The 20,503-nt window shown below is 41.1% G+C and overlaps 1 protein-coding gene across 4 annotated transcripts in view; it reads right to left on the reverse strand.

The window, feature by feature from the left end:
* The window catches only part of herc1 (HECT and RLD domain containing E3 ubiquitin protein ligase family member 1), a 93,196-nt gene that overhangs the window by 50,140 nt on the left and 22,553 nt on the right, over positions 1-20,503 (reverse strand). For all 4 annotated transcript variants that reach the window (XM_052063817.1, XM_052063816.1, XM_052063818.1 and 1 more), the window contains exons 9-30: positions 19,928-20,072; positions 19,432-19,603; positions 19,084-19,218; positions 18,633-18,798; positions 18,021-18,146; positions 17,534-17,755; positions 17,140-17,292; positions 15,774-15,906; positions 14,206-14,397; positions 11,789-12,013; positions 11,456-11,629; positions 10,346-10,460; positions 10,149-10,269; positions 9,791-9,962; positions 7,640-7,982; positions 6,658-6,778; positions 5,998-6,049; positions 4,585-4,856; positions 1,723-1,938; positions 1,458-1,578; positions 886-1,123; positions 630-802 (exon numbers count right to left, since the gene is read on the reverse strand). In XM_052063817.1, the coding sequence (XP_051919777.1) occupies positions 630-802; positions 886-1,123; positions 1,458-1,578; positions 1,723-1,938; positions 4,585-4,856; positions 5,998-6,049; positions 6,658-6,778; positions 7,640-7,982; positions 9,791-9,962; positions 10,149-10,269; positions 10,346-10,460; positions 11,456-11,629; positions 11,789-12,013; positions 14,206-14,397; positions 15,774-15,906; positions 17,140-17,292; positions 17,534-17,755; positions 18,021-18,146; positions 18,633-18,798; positions 19,084-19,218; positions 19,432-19,603; positions 19,928-20,072 (3,787 nt within the window). The remainder of the gene's footprint in view (positions 1-629; positions 803-885; positions 1,124-1,457; positions 1,579-1,722; positions 1,939-4,584; positions 4,857-5,997; positions 6,050-6,657; positions 6,779-7,639; positions 7,983-9,790; positions 9,963-10,148; positions 10,270-10,345; positions 10,461-11,455; positions 11,630-11,788; positions 12,014-14,205; positions 14,398-15,773; positions 15,907-17,139; positions 17,293-17,533; positions 17,756-18,020; positions 18,147-18,632; positions 18,799-19,083; positions 19,219-19,431; positions 19,604-19,927; positions 20,073-20,503) is intronic.

A 20,503-nucleotide genomic window follows, 5' to 3' on the forward strand; every position in this document is an offset into this window, starting at 1 on the left:
TCTTACCAGCTTCAGCCAGCATCTTCACAAGGTGTTTTCCTTTTGTTCTTGGGGTGATATGCACATTTAAGAAAAAAGCCAATTTTTCTCTGGGATACAGAAACCATCACCTTCCTGAGAGGTATGATGCATATAATTTTTTGAATAGATCAATGTGACATCTTCAGGCATGCGGTAATAGAACCCAAGTATGAACCAAGCGGCAAGTCCACGATTGTCATCCTGATATTTTGGCTGATTTGTTTTGACTTTTCTGTGATGTTACACAAAGAAGCCCTGTGTTTCAGGTGTGCCTTATAATATAATACAGTACAATACAATACAATACATGCTGATTTATATAGCGTCCACAAGTGTGTATTTAATCAACTCAAACAATTGTCAATTATCGGATGGTTCTAAAGACATGACATCACCATTTCTCAAATTGTTTAAAAGCATACTAATCATTGAAAAAGTAATGGTAATTTGTCTTAAAATTATTTTCTCATTATTCTCGCATTTAGCTAATAGGAATAATTTTGTTATTACTAAGTGACCTAAAACTGATTTCATGTTAAATAGACCAAAAAAAAGGTGTATTTTTAAGTGCTGTGAACCTCTGGTTTCAACTGTTAATATTTGGTCACCTCTGAAGTCTTTCTTCTCAGGGTTGGAGGAATCCTCTTGTTTGGATTCTTCATGGTCTTTTCCAGAAGATAGGACACTAACTCCTGCCTGAGATAGAAGGTTCTTCAGTTGACTGCAGAGCAGGTCCAGCAATGACTGGACAACTTTTGGACTCAATTTGTCTGCATATGTCCTGTAAAATCAACCATGTTGTTGAAAATCTAATATCCAACTATACAGTACAGTATAGCGTTCTTTCTTTATACCACAAATTACCCAGTGCTGATGGCCAGTATCTGCAGCAACCGTGTAGAGGCCACCTTCAGAGCAGTGCTGAGCTGGGATACTCCTGGTTTGTGCAACAGTTGGAGGGGCTGTCCCAGCATGGTGTCTGTGCCACATAGCTGGGACAGCACACTGAGCAGCCCGCTCGAAATGGCCAGGGAGACATCTACTGGCTGGTAGCGCACACTCAGTGCAAACACGGTGACCAGCAGAAGACGCTGCTGCGCTTCTGAGTTGAAAAAAAACAAAAGAGTTGAACATTTCAGGCTGGTCGCTGACAGAAGCTTTGATCATTTTGGTCTACGTGCAAATTCATAGCGGTCCCCAAAGCGTATTTACACTAGGTATTACGTTCAGTAATAAGTTGACAGGCCAGCAGAGAAACAAAAACAAAATTGAAAGACCGTAACACAACAAATACAAACCAAAAAGGTTTGTACAAAGGGGAAAAAACAAGGACTCTTACATATAAACCCCCCCCCACCAAAAGTAATGAATAGCCACACAGCGTGTGGGGGCATTCCTGCGAGCCGCCATTTGCCCATCCCTGCTTTAGATCTTACCTATGTGATGTTTTTTTGCCTGCAACGCCCGCTCCAGTGTTACAGATAGTTGTTGGTAAATCTTATGTACAGCTGTCTGAATTTCCAACTGGAGGCTTCTCTTAGCTGTTTTAACACCATCCTGAAAAGAATGCAAGGGCAAGGTGTATTAAGATATATAACTGCTTTCAACTCAGAATCCAGCTAAATACAGTTTTTATCATGGTACACAACGTAGCTCCCCATAACCAAACCACCTTTCTGCAATCACTGTTAGACCTCATACCTGATAATGATGCAGCTGCACACTCTCTCGCTTCAGCCCTCCGTTGCCAATAGTCCCCAGGCCAAAACAACCAGCCAGGAACTGCAACCTGACAGAGGTGAGTAGGGAAGAGGACTGGAAGGCGCTGCATGGGCGATCTGTGTTCCCCGGCAGACAGCCCTTCTCCTCCATACCAGCAATCAATACCACAATTTGATGGAGAGCTTCCAATCTTAGCTGCAGACACAAAATACAGCATGACATTAGAAAATCATTCTTTCTTTCTCAACTAACAATCGTACAGCATCATAATGCACTACTGAAAATGTAAGGCAAGTGGGAATGATTGCTCGCGCGCGCATTTTAGAGGGAACAGTGTTCAGAACACAGCCACATCTTCAGTTATAAGACAGTGCACACACTTGTGCTACTGCATTATATCAGTTACGTCTCCTCCATTTTTTTTCAATGGAGTTGAGGTTTTAGTTCAAAGTAATGGTGGAAACAAATAGAATTTTATGGTTGGAAGATGCTCCAAAAAGGCTGGGTCATGTTTACCACTGTGTTACATCACCTTTTTAAACAACATTCAATAAACATTTGGGAACTAATTGTTGAAGTGTTATAAGCGGAATTCTTTCCCATTATTATTTCATGTACACCTTCAGCTATTCAACAGTCCGGGGTCTGTGTTGTCGACAGACTTCAATTGGAGACAGGTCTGGACTGCAGGCAGGTCAGTCTAGTCCACCCACTCTTTCATTATGAACACCATGCTGGTGTATCACGTGCAGAATGTGGTTTGGCATTGTCTTGCTGAAATTAGCAGGAGCATCCATGAAAATGATGTTGCTTGGATAGCAGCCTATGTTCCAAAACCTGTATGTACCTTGCAGTATTAATGGTGTCTCCGCAGATGTGCGGCTTAGGTACCCACGCCTTTTGGCACTAACACAGCCCCATACCATCACAGATGCTGGTCTTTGAACTTTGCTGGTTTTCGACCTTGCCACTTACATGCAGTGATTTCTCCATATTCTCTGAACCTTTTGATTGTTATGAAGCGTAGATCATGAAATCCCCAAATTTCTTGCAATTGTACATTGACAAACATTGTTCTCAAAATGTTCGTCTTTTTTCTCATGCACTTGTTCACAAAGAGGTGAACCTCGCCCCATATTTGCTTGTCAATGACTGAGCAATTCAGGGAAGCTCCTTTCACACCCAATCATGACACCCAATCACTGTCCGCAGTTAGCTTGTTCACCTGAGGGAAGTTCCAAACAGAATCTTGTAGTTTCTTAGTCTTTTTTTACCCACCTGTTCCAGCTTTTTGGGAACGCGTTGCAGCCATAAAATTCAAAGCTAGTGATTATTTGCTAAAAACAATAAAGTTCATCAATTTGAACATTGAATACCTTGCCCTTGTAATGTATTCAAGTCAAGTCAAGTCAACAGTATTTATAGAGCACTTTCGAACAGCCATCGCTGCATACAAAGTGCTGTACATGGAGCGATTTAACATACACAATAAACAGTAAGACGAATCGGTAATAAAGGCGGTGGACAAGCACCAAGCAGTTAAATCAAGGACAAATCATGCTGAGTCGAACGCCAAAGAATACAAGTGAGTTTTGAGGAGGGCTTTAAAGATGGGCAGCGAGGAGGCTTGCCGAATGTTCAGTGGGAGGTCATTCCAGAGAGAGGGACCCGCAACAGAAAAGGCTCGATCACCTCTGAGCCTCAGTTTAGCTCTTGGTACCTCTAACAAAGACTGGTCCACAGACCTGAGGCGCCGGGGAGGTGTGTAGGGGCGGATGAGCTCAGAGAGGTAAGGTGGCGCGAGATTATTCAGAGATTTGAAAACAAAGAGGAGGATCTTGAAAATAACTCTAAAATGAATGGGGAGCCAGTGAAGGGATGCTCCCTCTTACAAGTACCAGTCAAGCGGCGAGCAGCGGCATTCTGGACCAGCTGAAGGCGCTTAATGGAGGACTGGCTGACTCCAAAGTACAGGGCATTGCAGTAATCCAGCCGGGATGTGACAAAGGCATGAATTACTGTCTCAAAGTGTTCATGTGAGAGGAGAGGTTTTATTTTGGCCAGCTGTCTAAGGTGAAAGAAGCTTGATTTAACAACGGCACCAATTTGCCGATCGAGTTTGAAATCACTGTCCAGTTTAAGGCCCAAGTTTGAGACCGTTGATTTCAGATAAGGAGACAGGGGGCCCCAAGTCTACAGGATGGAATGTACAAGGGCCACTGGGACCAAACAATATCACCTCTGTCTTCCTTTCATCGAATTTCAAGAAATTTTGTGCCATCCACGTTTTGATTTCTTCCAGACAGGATACGAGTGGCCTTAATGAGAAGGCGTCTTTCTTGCTCAGTGGGACATAGATCTGGCAGTCATCTGCATAGCAGTGGAAGGGAATACCATGTTTCCTTAAGATGGAACCCAATGGGAGCAGATACAGCGAGAACAGCAAAGGCCCCAGAATTGAGCCCTGTGGAACACCACATGACAGGGGAGCAGTGCGTGACTCGGAGCAGCCAAGGCCGACACAAAAGGTCCTGTCAGCTAGATAGAGACCTAAACCACTCAAGAGCACTGCCGCCAATGCCCACCAAGTGCTGCAAACGAGTCAGCAGAATACTGTGATCCACTGTATCAAATGCTGCAGTTAAGTCCAATAAAACCAGATTCAAAAAAATACCAAATTTGATTTTTTTTTTTTTTTTAAAAAGACAAAAAAATATTCAATGATATATAGGTTGAAAATGATTTGCAACACACCGTCCCAACTTCACCGGAATTGGGTTTGTTTGTTGTGTAACGTAGGATGGTATAGCAGTGCACAAATATACTGTATCAATCTCTCACCTCTGCCCTGCTTTGTTGATGTTCCATGGCAAGGATAGTGGCCTGTGGACTGGTTGACATGCTTTCTTCTGGTTCTTTGAAGGCTGGAGTAAGGCTTACGTCTCCATGGATGAAGCTGATCATATTGTCAATAAGAGCATGAATCCCAAGAGAGCGATTTAGGTCCAGGTCTGATTCTTCATACGAGTATGCGGAGCTGTAGCTACGCTGACGGCTTAGTTTTGCACGAAACCAAGACTCAGCCAATGAGTCTGGAGAGTTATGAAGTAGACCTGGGGGAATGGAGAGAGGAGAAACAGGAGTAAACAGAAGTAGAGTGAAGGTACCTCAAAAAGGTGAGAGAATTCAGAAGCAATCCGGAATTAGCAACACTTTTGCTCGACGGGTCAGCTCGTCATCTCTTTTTGTTCTTTAATTGACTATAGATTCAAAAAATAAATAAACCAATAACATTTAGGGGTATAATAATAATACGTTAGGAATAAGTCATGCTATCAATGTACAACCATAGCTAACGTTGGCTTGTTTACAATGTCAATGGTAGCTCAGTCTTGCATGCTCTGTTATTGTTTTTAAGCTAAATATGTGTTATCTGTGACTATTTGTCATGATGACTACACAAATAATCACATTATGAATGGCCATGTTTTGTTAGGGAAAAGTGTGACTTTAGTCAGGGACTAGGCAGGAAAAATGAGTGACATGAGACTATGTTCGAATCTTGCAAGCAGTTTTAAGACTGCAAACTTCAATTCGTATCATGTGTGTTGCAGGCTGATAAATAATTACAGTTACAGCGGTTTCTTTGCCTAACTGGGATTTTCTCTCGCTCTCAGGGGATGGTTGCAGAGACACTTGCTTGTCCGGGTGTTCTCTGTGGACATTCTTGTGAGTACTCAGTACTTTTCTCAGATATACTTTTCGATTCGTGGTTTTTTTCCCCGTAAGCAATAAGCCGCAAATCACAACTGTGCAAATGCATTGTCACGGAGACAATGCATTTGCTTTTGTCCAAGATGCAATCTTAATCAAAATAATCCCAAATGGGGCTTTGCCATTTTCTCCCAACTTTTGCCGTTATGGTCTTTTGTTTTGTTATTTTGTTTTATACCCATCAGACCTCATTGTCAAAGCGTTATGCCACTTCAGACACCGTGGTGCCGTACAAGTGTCGTAAAACCGGCAGCGCAATCTTTTATATTTTAAATGACCACAAAACTAACGGTATTTTCACTACGATTATCGTTCGTTCGATACTTTTGTGAGCAGACATCATTTTAGTTTGCTTTTTTCTAAAAAACAGTCATTTCTATTTTATTTAGGTAATGAAATTTTGTTTTTGTTTTTAATTTTAGTTTTCATTGTTTCGTTCATTTACGATCAGAACTTTGCTGTGCATGAGATTTATTTTACCTTTCTTTTTGTGAGAGAAGGCCAAGTCCAGATCAACATTTCTCCTTCCGCTCTGGAAAAAAAAGACATTGAATGAAGGGGTGCAACGACTAATTGCCAATTAATCAATTATCAAATTAATCAACAACATATTTTGACAGTCGATTCATGGTTGAGAGCACTTTCCTCAGAATTTCAGCCTCTCGGCAGCAAAAACTCTCAGATTTCTGTATTCCTCCATGAAAGCAGACTGATTATCTTTGTGTTGAGTCAAAAGAAAATATTTATAACTTTAATATATATAACATCTACTTTTAATTTGGAAAACAATGATCACCATTTTTGCCCACTTTCTGACATGTGACAAACCAAACCAGTAACTGAATTATAATAAGTCTGTTTTAAGCACTATTAATTTAAAATAAAGTCCTTGTTTTTTACTAGAGCGATGGAAATTAAAACATGTTTTAAATCCGATTCATTGATTAATACATAAAATAATCTATAGTTTATTGGATGATTGCACGCATGTGAACCGGGTGAGATTGCGTTGCTAAATGTAAAGATACTTGAAATGCTTCGAAGATAAAGATACTTTCATTTTCACACAAACAGATTAAGTATAAAAACAGCAACATTATCATGGAAATTATCCATGTATGGGGTATAAGTATGATGTACCAGATTATATCCCTCTTCATCTGATTCAGGCTGGGATAGGTCAGACTCGCTCCTTGATTTCATCAGCCTGTAGCTAGGACTGCTTTGAACTGAACGGCTCTCTGCACTCAGACTCTCGCTCCTGCAAATACAAAAACAACTCGACCATACATACTTTTTCAAGAAAACAACGGTGCCCTTTAACACATTTGACTGATTTGGGGAAAGTACTGGTAGAAAGTAGCTGAAGGTGTTGGGTTGGTTTTAGTTCAAATGATATTGGACGATCATGGATTGTTACAAAGTGGTTCAGGTCCAATTAGTACATGCAGATTAGTAAATGTCTACAAGACATCAGAACATTATCTATTAAGATAAATTTAAGACAATTGTGCATTAAACTAATGTACTGTATGTTGTGGCTCATTTCTTTGCGCTTTGTTTAATATTATGTTATTTGTCCGATTCCTTCACAGGAACCGTGCTCCTTAAAATCAGTAATAATTCAAATGCCGACTAGTCTGATGAACAGTGTGTTGAAATGTTGGATTAGAAGAAAAAAATACATTTGGAGCTTCTCTGAGAGTGCTGTACATTTTTAGATGTCCAATCAGGACTTGAGTTCTGATCTCTGTAATAGGGGTCGAAAGTCATATTGTGAATTTGTTTACCCTCATCCTTAAACATATGTTGTGCACTGCTAATATCAGTCATCGCTTCTCAGGCACTACACACTTGTATGCACTTAGCATGTATCACAGTTTGATGTTTGCATTTCATACATCTGTGTGTGTGTGTTACGACAATGTAAGACATATTTTCGTCCACCTGCATTATTTTCATTACATTGTCTTGTCTCAAAGATTTACTGCTCACTACACTTGCTTGATTTACAAGGGAAGTTTGAGCCTCAATCGGTGGTAAATTGCTTTGTAATCGTTTTGTCAGTGACACTTCTTTTCAACTGTTCATTATTCCGCCCGTCCTACTGACTGAATCTAACCTGGTCATGAAGCCTAGACAGTCTTGTGTTCCAGCAGCGGTTTGCCCCTCTTCTTGGTTCTGCTTGGTCAGTTCATCCAATACAGGACTAACCCCCAATATGAGCAGGGCACAGCGGTGAATCACAGAGTTACAAGCTGCTGTGTACAAGTCCTGGCCTTCAGGGAGAATCGTACTGCCCCTTCTTCCCTCTTGAGAAGGAATCGTATCCTCCTCTCCTCCTCCATTGGTTACTGTTCCTCCGCTCCTGGAAACCAAACTGGAGCCAAGGCCAACGCTGGCAGCCCTCTCTCTGTCCCGACTACGTGCTACATCTCGTGCGGAGAGAAAACACTGAAAGATTTCTGTGTGAAACAAAGCACACAGACACATAAAACTAGGTTACAGGAAAACCAACAGACATATTCTAGCTATTTAATCGGACACTCGGTCAGGATAAAAACATGTGCAAATGCATAAACGTTTCAGTCCAATGGTTTGTAACGAGGAACAAAGAAGGTGGTGATCTAAACCCAGATATGTAGGACTTTTCATCACCGTAAGACAGCAGCAACATAAAAATGATTACATAATATGATAATCACATACTTGTGTTAAGGTATGGCTACATGACATAGCTCTAAGCATCCATCTATCCAATACTTTTGGAGGGGACTGTAATACACAAACATCACCTTCCGCTTCACTAAACGGCCTACATATACAGTATGGCGCATCCTTTGGTGTACTCCAAAGGCTTGATATGATGGTTATCACTACACTCCAAACCTTCGCCGTTTCAAACACTGATGACGCATTTTCCGGCATTGACAAGTATACTTGTCATTTATGTTTTTTTTTTTGGTCAATGGGGGATGGGTGGGGTTGCATGTGATGCTGCTCCACTATAAATTTCAAACTTGGAAACAACTTTACTGATGGCATCGATGCACAGTTTGAGTCCACTAGGAGAAATGGCCGCATTTTGTGCAACCTTCCAGTTTTCTACTGCTGATTATCAAAGAACGGAAAAGGGCAGAATCCAACATTTTTTCCTGGTGAAAGGAGCGAATTTATTCATTTGGTAGATTTATTGTCATTGAACAGAATATCCTGTAGGTCTTGAAAGTGCAAAAATGCTGTAAAATGGCTGTCAGTGAATAGTTTCAAGCACAGGGAGACTGTGAAAAGAACTTTTGCAAGGCAATCCCAAGCTTTGAAGTCAACCTGTCCACTTATCATTTTGTTTACTTAAACTGCCATGCATGTTTCTGGCTATTTGGAGGAAATTGGGAGATAAACCAGCTCTGTGGAGAAAAAGTGAAGAAAAAAAAAAAACACTAAAGTTTTTATATATTTTTATACCAAAAATTGACATTATGACCACCAACACGAACTCCTTCCTATTTGGAGCTCACAGATTATCAGGAAACATCTCAGTGGCCCTCCTCCCTCAAACGTGCAGCAATGTCATCAGCATGAAGACCACTAATGCCACTCTTGTTAATTGCTTTTGTTCACTTGAACTGCCTGCAGACTTACGAATGAAAGCAATGCTGTTTGTATTTAAGGGTTCACCAATCGATCAGATTGGTTTGGAATCTGCAGCAATTTCCTTAGTTTTTTGGGTGATCGGATGATCCCTTCAAATAAACTCGTCTTGTCCATTGATATCATCTTCCTCCGAAGAGGTGTGCAATAAAATTCAGCGACTGACCACTTCTACAGTCAAATGACAGTCTTTTCAGTTTCCTTTAGAGAACTACTTCATGTGCAGTTAAGACAAAATGTTTGTATTGTATCACAGGTGTTCAATGTTTTACAATAAGTCAAGTTTGGAACTCAGAAGGTGTATGTTGTTCAAAAAAAAAAATCTGGATTGGCAAATATCTGGATCGGTAGGTCAAGCTTTTTAAAGATTGGGGATCGGTGATTGGCCAGAAAATTAGGATTGGAGCACCCCGAGTTTTATTGTGACTTCATGAAGATTCAAGGGCCGGTTAGAGACAGCAGATAAGGCCTGACACGCGTGGCTCAGGCTGTACTCAAAGCGTGCATGTGTGATGTGGCAATAAACATTTACTTCATATCACATGGTTGACATATCACAAGCTAATAAATTCATTATTTTGTACTGCATGTTCATATCATCACAAATGTGTGATGCACTTACTTCCAGCTGTCATGACATCATGTTCCCGGTCTTCCTCTTCATCATCTTGCTCCTGATGGCCCTCTTCTCTCTCACGGTCAGCTCTCTCTTCCAATTCAGCCTCTTCGTCAATGGTACGGGTAAATGAATGTTCTTGAGGATCCATGTCTAAAGAGTCCTGATTGTCTGAAATCTTACCAAGACGGACAGTGTAACATGATACTTTTCAGTGTTTCAATACAAGAACTTGGGAAAGAAAATATTAATTCGAGTAAGCATTGGGATGTCGGACAATTATGAAACATGTACTTTCAATGAAATTATTATTTGCTGCAATATACACAAACTATCTCTGTCTGTCTGTGGAATGGACACTTACTCTCCTCTCCCGAGATGACGATCGCGTCTGAATGAAGTCCATATTCTTACATGCGAGCAGGTGATTTCGTACCATATAAACACTGCGATAGATCTCTGCCAAGGACTTAGATGGCTGGTCTCTACAGGAAAGGCAAAATGTGAGAATTCAAAGTGTATTTAATTTGGGCTTGTTTTCAAAACAATGTGGTTTATTACCTTCCTTCTCCGTGTGCTTGTTTGAGCAACCCAGTGTGCTTCAATAAGGCTGCTAAAACAAACCTGGAAACAGTATCTAATAGGGATTCATTACTAAGAGAGGCGTTGTCCCAATCTGCAAAATAATGCACACCAGACAGAGCACACTATCATATGTCTTTTCGGGACAGTTCCTTGCAGTTACAGCCTAATCATTATATCTTGGGTCACCAATCTTTTTGAAACTGAGAGCAACATTTTGGTTACTGAAAAATGAACAGGGCTAACAAATTTTACACCTGTCAGGATGCATGTGTTAAAACCAAAATCACGATTCTCTCATACACGAACCTATGTCACCTTTGAAATGGCAGAATCGCGACAACTCTTCCAACTCCCAAAGCCCATGCCGACAGCCAAAGTAGAACCATATGATACAGAATATTATTTTTATTAATTTATAGTAATTTAACAACCCACAAACCAACATTGAAGATCTTTAGCAAGCCTCCTTCAACTGAATGTCACATGACCAAGGTTAGGAAAACTGTCTACTGCTACTACTAGCTCAATTGCGTAAGGTGGAATGGAGGAGAGGAAGAAAAATGAATATTGCTCAGCACCCTGAAATTGCAGACCCTCCAATTTCACTTAACAGTTATTATATTAATAAATTAGATCTATTATAAAGATAACATACATGCATTAATTATCTGAACCGCTGAACCTCACTAGGGTCGCGGGCGTGCTGGAGCCTATTACAGCTGTCTTGAGGCAGTAGGTGGGGTGGACCCGGAATCGGTTGCCAGCCAATCGCAGGGCACGCATAGACAAACAACCATTCGCGTTCACAATAAATCTCACTTAGGGACAATTGCACCGTAAGATTATAATGAATGATGGCTATGTGTCATGATTAATTTCCATGGGTCATAGTTCAATCTGCCACCTAACTAACGACTGCTGCCACACAAGGTTTCTGTCATTCTTATTGTTCACTGGTCTCATTAAATGACAAAAGGAAAAAAATGACACGATAAAAATAAAATCTTCACAATACATATCGTCATATCACTCAGCTGTAGACATTACTTTAGGAATGTGACACGATGTGCCTGATTTAAGACTGACCTTTGCTGACGGCATAGTCTTGCATGGTGATCCAGAGACTGTTTGCGGGTTCTTTGGAGGAGCCTAAAGCCAAATCTACCAGAATACTTAAATTAGGATGCACTGTGCAGTCAAAAGGCTTCTGTTCTTCATTATCCGACAGTGCAGCCTCCAGAAACGAGCTAATAGAAGCATCTTCATGAACAAAGTGATTGGGAGAAAAAAAAATCATCACATTAACAGACATATACAAACAAAAATACAAAATGTAGCAACTGGATGAAGAGAAACAAGATGATGACAAGGAAGAAGGTTTAAGTAAATGTAGATAATCAAATATAGATATCTCTTTACCCAGGTGTGGGATGTCCATCTCCAAGCCATTGCTGAACAGAGGGGTTTTGAGCCAGTAACCAGTATCCTGCTCCTCCAGAGAGGCAGGGGCGCCCTGCAGCATCCCACCAAGACAACGACCTACCAGCAAGGCTACTGTCCTCTCCAAGTCAACAAGCCACACCCAGGACAGCGCTGGCTGCGGAAGAGACATTCCGGAACCTGGCTCCGCGAAGTCTGACATACCTAGGAAGTTGGAGGAGGCAATATTGTGCTAAATAGAAACATTACTCAAAAATGTCGTAATGTCAACATTGATGATTATCCTTTGCTGGTGAAAACAACAACAACTTTTGGGCTTTAATATTGCACTCGCTTTTGTTAACGTGTACGGCGGGACAGCATGCAAGGACGACAGAATCCTGGACAGTCTTGTCTTGACAGTACTGTGATATAAACGTAAGTGTAAAAATTATTCTGTAAAGTATTTCTGAATGATTTATTTAAATGTGAAAGTAAATACAGTATTTCTTGTTAAAAGAAGAATAATGTACCATACTTATTCTACTCTCGACTGCTCCTTCAAATGTTTCATTTTCATGTAAACTGTTTTTTCTATGTAGTGATGTAGATTTCATCATAGATTTCTTCCATCTATCTATCGTTCCTCTTCCGCTTATCTGAGGCGGAGTCATATGGGCAACAGGAAAGCCCAGACTTCCCTCTCCCAAAGCAACTTTGTCCTGATCCTCCAGAGGTGTTCCCAAGCCTGCTGGTAGACAGTCTCTCCAGCATGTCCTCTGTGATCGTCACGCCCTCCTCCCAGCGGGACATGACTGGAATACCTCACCAGAGAGGTGTACAGGTGGCATCCTGACAATATGCCCAAACCACCTCCCCTCGCTCCTCTCAATGCAAAGAAGCGGGTCAATTCTGAGCCCTTGCTAGATGAACGCAGTTCTGACCTTATCTCTAAGGTTACGGAATCATCTTCTTTTGGTCACGATACACAGCTTGTGACCAATGGTGAGGTAGGAACGTAGATCAACCGGCTCAGCTCCCTCTTCACCACGATAGACTGATACAGAGTTCACATCACTGCAAACATTGCGTCCATCCTCCTGTCGATCAGGTGCTCCATCCTCCTCTCACTTGTGAATAAGATCCCAAGATACTTAAACTCCCGTCACTTGATTTTCATCCCAACTGCTTCACACTCGGCTACCAACCGCTCCAGTTAGAGTTGAAGCCAATAGTACGACATCCATCCATCCATTTTCTGATCCCCTTTTCCTCACAAGGGTCGGGGGGCGTGCCGGAGCCTATCCCAGCTGTCTTCAGGCAGTAGGTGGAGTACAGCCTGAACCGGTTGCCAGCCAATCGCAGGGCACACAGACGAACAACGATTCATGCTCACACCTAGGGACAATTCAGAGTGTTCCATTAACCTGCCATAGATGTTTTTGGGATGTAGGAGGAAAACGGAGTACCCAGAGAAAACCCACGCAGGCACGGGGAGAACATGGAAACTCCACACAGGGAGGCCGGAGCCGGAACCGAACCATGCACCTCTGCACTGTGAGGCCGACGTATTAACCAGTCGACTACTGGGCCGCCTACTGTGACATCTTCTGCAAAAAGTAGAGATGAAATACAGGGACCACCAAACCGGACACCCTCAACACCTTGGCTGCGCCGAGAAATTCTGTCCATAAAAGGTGTGAACAGAATTACTGAGAAAGGGCAGCGCTGGTGAAGTCAAACCCTAACCGGAAATGAATCTGAATAACTGCTGGCTAAGTGCACTAAACTGACACTGGTCGCAGAGGGCTTGAACTGCCTTTACTAGGATGTCTGACACCCCATTCTCCTGGAGCACCCTCCACAAGATCCCCCAGTGTACACGGCCTTGTCCAAGTTCACAAAACACACGTAGACTGGTTGAGCGAACTCCCATGCAGCATCGAGCCAACTGTTCTGCGGACAGGACAAAAATTACACTGCTCCTCCTGAATCTGAGCTTCAACTTCCAGAGGCTGAGGTGATTAAATATATCCCTCACCATAGCAACACTTCAAGCCCTCGCCGTTTGTATTCCAACAAGTATAGTAGAACACAGTGTAGTGTCATCCATTCGTAATCATTGGTCCCGTAATTTCTCAACTCAACTGTATTTGTAGAGCACTTTCAAACAGCCATCACTGCACACAAAGTGGAGCACACATGGAGCAACTAACATACAACAGCAAAGCAACAAATCCGTAACAAAGCCGGTAGAGAGTACCAAACAGTATAACTAAGATCATAATTTGGGTCATGCTGAATCAAATGCCAAATAATACAAGTGAGTTTTTATATCCCTAGCTTTAAGCGTAACATCCATAAAATAATAATAAAAGTTTGAAACTATGAAATAATTAATTGGTAAAATTTCGTACCATGAAGAGGCCACTGTAGCTCCTGGTCCTCCAGAGGGAAGGCAGCAGGCAACAGCCTGTTTAGCCGGTCCAGTGGAGGGAACATGTCAAGGAGGTAGCTTAGCAAAGGCCTTGCCACAGCCACAGGAAGAAGCAGCAGTGAGTTGGTGATCTGACACAGCATACTGCCTGCCGCTGACACAAAGATCACTTCTGGAAATGACAGAGATGTGTGTTGAAACCATGAACATCCATAGATTATTTCTGGAGGTCATAAAATCATGATCTCATTTCATAAAAATCTTAGTAATGGAATTTTCTGAAATAAAAAATGAAGGGCTAAATAGTAGAAATAAAGTGTAGGAGGACAACTCTTGAGATTTAGGAGTTTGTGAAACTAAAATGAAACTTACTTTGCCAATGTTATACGGTTTCAAGAAAAACATACACATACTTTACTCACAAAGACAGACAAAACACAACAGAAGCAATTCAATAAAAAAATTAAAAACTATAAACACCTTGATATTAAGGTAGTATAAGTAATTCATGGTGAATGTACAAACAAAAAAAAGGAGGAAGCAATGCCAACATACTTTAAAGGGGAAATCAAGTCAAGTTTTGTGAACAAATATGTTCTACCTGCCTCCACTAGTCTAAACACAGCATTCTGATGAAAATTACATTTGTGGAATATGAATTAAGCAGCAACATCCACCTGTTTTAATCCATGTCTGAGGACAGCCATTTTGTCCCTTGCTCTCAACTGAAAATGACATCACCGTGGGCTCAGCTTGCAAATGTCACATGACCAAACCCTAAAAACACGTGAGCCATGATCGTCATTTCTTTGGCTTCAGGTGTCAAACTCAAAGCCTGGCAATGAGATCTGGCCTGCCATATCAGGTCCGCAAAAGAAAATCACGTGTGTACAACTTGGTCGTGATCCTTGCCAATTTGGAATTGTCATGTGCAATAAATAACAACATTGAGATTTATCAGTGATTTTTGTTGGTTACCCTTTTGAATCTTCCTTTTCTTCTTGACTTCTGATTCCAATAATAGCAAGGCATACATTTATGTATACATGTAATAATACGATGAGCTGATTAAACATTTATTTTGTTTCACCGTCATAAAGGCCCATTGACGTAAGACTTGCCTACCCGCCTTAAATCTTTCTTTCTTTATTTATTATTTTATCTGTGTTTTACTATTGGTCTTGGCTGTACAGTGTCCTTGAGTGTTGTGAAAGGCGCTTACAAATGTGATGTATTATTATTATTAAGCCATAACTATAAAGTGGGCCACAACAAAAATGAGTGTGGCGCCCCTGCCTGAGGGAGTGTGATGTCATTTCAGTTGACAGCAAGTCAGAAATTAACGAAGCAGTAGTTGGATTTTTTAAAATTATTTTAAAAAAATAAAATAAAAAAGAAGCATGGATTTTGCTGCTTAATTCATATTGTACAAACACAATATTAATCAGAATGCTGTGTTTAAATTAGTGGGGTATATTAGAACATATTGTCAATAACTTTTTTTTCTTGACTTAACCCCTAATCTTGTAAAAGGGATTGATTACACACCTTGTAGCTTCTCGCGTACGCTGCCATTCCAGGAACTCTCTTTAATCAAGGTGGCTGAACGGGAGAAGATATCGGTGGCGTGAGGTAGAAGGAGTTGCAAATGCTTATGGAGCAGAGCAACACTGCTGGAGTTCTAGAGAAAACAAAATGCATATCGAGTTAGTGATGTATTTATAGAACCTGCTGTCAGGAGCACTATTTAAATTATTATAAAATATAATATTGTTCACTGCCCAAAAAGCCACAACCTGTGTAGAGCAGGTATTGAACAACTTCAGAATTGGTGTAGTCGGTGCTAATAAGATCATAGTAAAATTAACAACGATTAATCATTGACATCCAAACACAGGCAATGTCTCTCACCACATTGTTATCAGTGGCACATATCCTAACTTATTCAGCCAATCACATCAAGACTAGGCTTGGGCCGATTACCATGTTGAGGGTAGACCGTGGCTTTAAGAAGTCATAAATCCCTAGAAGTGTTATTAATAATAGCAGCCTCTTGTTGGTGTCGAACAGTTTTTCAGGTAGCAAAATAATCGATTGTGGCAGACGTAATTCATATACAGATACATAAAGGGATGTTGATAATTATCGGTCCGATCATTATTAGCATGACATTGGGAAAAAAAATATCACACCACTTGTTTCGATTTAATACTGCAAATTACGCCTATATTTTAGCCAACATTGAAAGGCACATCAAATACAGTAACGTGCCACAAGGCAAAGTTCCCTCAACTCTAAAGCAATATTTAAAATAAATATTGAAACTTGAGGTAAAACATTTTATGAGCCAATACCCAGAAGCACTTTTATTTTTAAGTTGTACCCAGGAGCATGTCGTGGCATCACAGCTGACTTGACTCATCATTCAAATTTCGTATGGGGCCATTTGCCAATGCAAACTATTGCTACAAACTTGAAGAACGACCTGAAATAATGCTCAATCACAAATTAAGGATGCTAAAAACTACTTAATTATGCTGACGCTGTCATATACGGTGCCCGTTGTCATCCTATTGTTGTCAGCCTTCTACGGCGGTTTCAGCGTGACCAGTGCTCAAGTGTTCCATACAGGCTGGCCTTGACCTAAAATTTGAGATTTAGTGTTGTGCCATCGCTAACAATAAGTACAGTCATGTCTCATTAAAATCTGCTCACTTAAACCCACTGGGGGATTTGGCATGGAATAACCCACCACCAAAGTATTGGAGAACACCTCAACCAATCACACTTGGTTAACTTACCTGTAGTTGCCACTAATGAGTGTGATGTACACGTGCAGGTGATTTCATTGTAATGCAATGAAATAAGGTATGCACGTTGCATTAATAATCCACAACATCAGACTGTCCTGTACCTCTGTTACATGGTTGACATGGCAGAAGGCCAATAGTTGCTTCTGCAAGGAGCAAAGGAGCTGGTGGAGGTGAGCTGGTTGGCTGCTGTCAGAGGAGGACAGGCCCTGCTGCAACTTGTCACTGTTTTTCTCCAGCTCACCAAAAGCCTGATCCTGTAAAATAATCCATAATCACAAAAGGGACTTGTGCTTGGTTCAGGTAAAAAAAAAGACACCTTTTACCATAATTCAATTAAATAAATGTGAGAAATGTGTTTGTTTTGTGTTGGCTTAACAGCTACCTGACATCTATTCTTGTTTGGTGAACACTGTCTTGTCTATCCGTGTTGTATTTCTTACATTCAAATTATAGTAATCCAGTTATGCAACATACACCATCAGCTACTGTACTCACGGTGTAAAAACCAAGATTCCTCAGTAGTGTCTTCATGAGGATCTCTGCTAGATGGGTATCAGGGTGACCTGCTGTGGCACTGTGGTTTGGGTCTGGGGATGCTGTGAATCCCAGGCCACAGTTTAGCGCCTCAGGACCATCAGCAGGAGAGCTATAACCCAGCAGTGAGGCAACATGTGTGTGGTCCTGGAGACTGGTCAGGATGATGTCAAGCTGCATTCTCTGTGGCAATAGACAGACTTTGTTAAGACCTATGACCGGTGTTAATATTTTTATTAATAAGGATAGTCAGGATCCTTGAGCATCTCATTGCTTTCTTTTCATACCGTCTTCCATATTATGCATAATGATACAAATGTCATCTTTTGTGTTGAGACACACTACGGAATAGGGGAAACAGACACAATCCTTGTGTACAATCCAATCCTACTTTTAAATCCTCATAAATTTGTTATAAACCATCTGTGCATTAGGCTGCATAGGTTACCTGTCCTTTGGACAGACTCTCCCATCTGTCCGGGCCCTGAGGCAGCAAGGAATGAAGAAGCTCCATCCTCTCTCTCAGTGGAGGCAGCAGCATGGTTGCTCCCACTGAAAGTGTCTCAATCACCGCCTGATAAGGAAAAACACAAATAAATAGTTTTCCGATATCATAACAGATTCCAGATTAAAACCTGTTGCACTGGATAGATAGCAAAAGTGACTAAGTATACCTTTGACCGCTCATTTCAAGGTGTAGATGGCAAAATGGAGCAATATTTTAAAATTAATTTATCTGGTGTTAAAAAAAAAGCACAATGATGGTGTTTCAAAATATGCAGAAATAACACATTTTGAAGTCAAAGCAATAAATACCTGAAAAGTTCAGCAATTTAAAATAAAATATTTTAATTCTGTGAACTGTTATAAAAAAACATTTTGAAAACTTATTGATATACAGCGTGACATTTACAAATAGATATTTCACTTTTGAGTGTAATGAGTTTAGTACATACATACATGCGCGCGCACACACACACACACACACACACACACACACACACACACACACACACACACACACACACACACACACACACACACACACGCCATGTATTACCTCCTGAATCTCATCTGGAACAGAAGAATCCATTAACCTGAAGAGCAGATTCCTCAGTGGCCTAGCTTGCCGTCCCAGGATACTTGTAGCTACTCCCCCGGCAAGTGCCAGAGCCAGATGATTGGATAAAAGCCGAAGGCACAGCTTAAGGAAGTCATGATGCTCCCTGAAAATGCATACATTTTGTAGCGGAGGGGGCATACTACTCAAAATCGGTTCTCCCAATTTGTCATTTTCCCTTTCCGTTCATTTTCTTTTATATAGCCGCAAATCACAGTACACTCAATATAACTGTAAAACCGAGCATGTTCTAGCCATGCTCCTTATTTTGTTAAAGAGCATGTGTAAGGCAGGAGGAAACCTCAGGCAGAAACAAAGTCTAGAAAGGTAGCCTTCCTCCAAGAGTATTATTGTCATCACTCTATTGCTTCGTGAAGTTAGTCATATTTACCTAGATGAAGGGAAGGGGAGAGGAGGAACTTCACTGTTGATACCATCGCAATAGCGGTCAAGAAAGGAGCGTAAGTGGGAGAAGGTGCTTTCCTCGAGGTCAACACAATAGGGTCTGTGCCAGGCTACCACTTGCCTAAAGTGCAAAACACATTTTTTCTTCTGAATGTCAAGTGGAGACAGTCAGCACATGCAAATGAAGCCCAAATGAGAGCCAAGTCCGAGAAACCACATACTGACAGGTCAGAAGCTTCAGGATATGCCATAAAATTCAATTAAAATACAGACCTGAGATATTGTGCCATGAGCACTCATAACATCAAAGCCAATCCATAAATCGATAGCTGACCTGTCTCTGGGAAGAGCTGTCCAGGCCAGACTATGGGAAGTCCCTGCTGAAATCTGCTGTACGGTCACCCCATCCAAGCCTACTATTTTTTTCGGCTTTGTGATTGGTCCTGTGGAGTTTCCCTGCCCACACTGGCCCATGGAGTTGTTTCCCCATGCATATACTTCATTGTCTATGCATGTTAATTGGGATGAAGAGCAGAAACAAAGTTTAATTTTCAGCGAAGGTTCTGTACTACAAGTGAATTAATTTCGTATCATTTAAGTGCAATCAAAAGGGAGCATTATCTTAAAGTGGTCTTTGGTCATGCATAAATACTGTCTCATCTTTCACACAGACTGGGGTAAATTCAAACAAATACAGTGACAAACAACATTTATCAAACAAGAGTGTATGCAGGTTCTGATTAGTATTTAATCGTAGCTGCTGTTTATTTGCCACTGACAGGCATTTAAAAATAGCCACGGTGTCAGAAAGTGCGAAAGACGAACCATACCATGCGACAGGGCCAAACAGTGGCTGTCCCCTATGGAGATGTCCACCACCCTGGTCGTAGCCAGCTCCTCAATCAGTTTCGGTCTGAGCGCTGTTGCTTCAGAAGACCCGCAACCCAGGCAAGCGCCGCAACCCCAAGCATACACCTATCGTCACAATGACAAAAAGGAACATTGGCAAATGATATCCACTACTTACAGTTCAGTGAAAAAATATTTACCCTTTTCTCAAATTCGTACTTTTTTGCATTGATTCTCCACTTGAATGTTTAAGATCATCAAACAAATGTAAATATCAGACGATAACACAAGTAAACATAAAACGGAATATTTAAATGATGATTTTATTTATGAAAGGGAAAAAAAATAAACTACCGGTACATGGCCCTGTGTGAAGAGGGACTCGGCTCTTCAATCAGAACTTACGGACCACGTTCTTCAACAATTAAATTCAAACATTTTCTAAGGCTGGCAATGAGTCTTTCACATCTTTCGTGAGACATGTTCCATTCAAAATTGCTTTAATTCAGCAACACAGTAGGGTTTTCAAGCATGAATTTCAGCATTTCAATCAGATT

This window comes from Hippocampus zosterae, chromosome 4 (genome assembly GCF_025434085.1).
Source record: "Hippocampus zosterae strain Florida chromosome 4, ASM2543408v3, whole genome shotgun sequence".
In the NCBI taxonomy this organism is placed as follows: domain Eukaryota; kingdom Metazoa; phylum Chordata; class Actinopteri; order Syngnathiformes; family Syngnathidae; genus Hippocampus; species Hippocampus zosterae.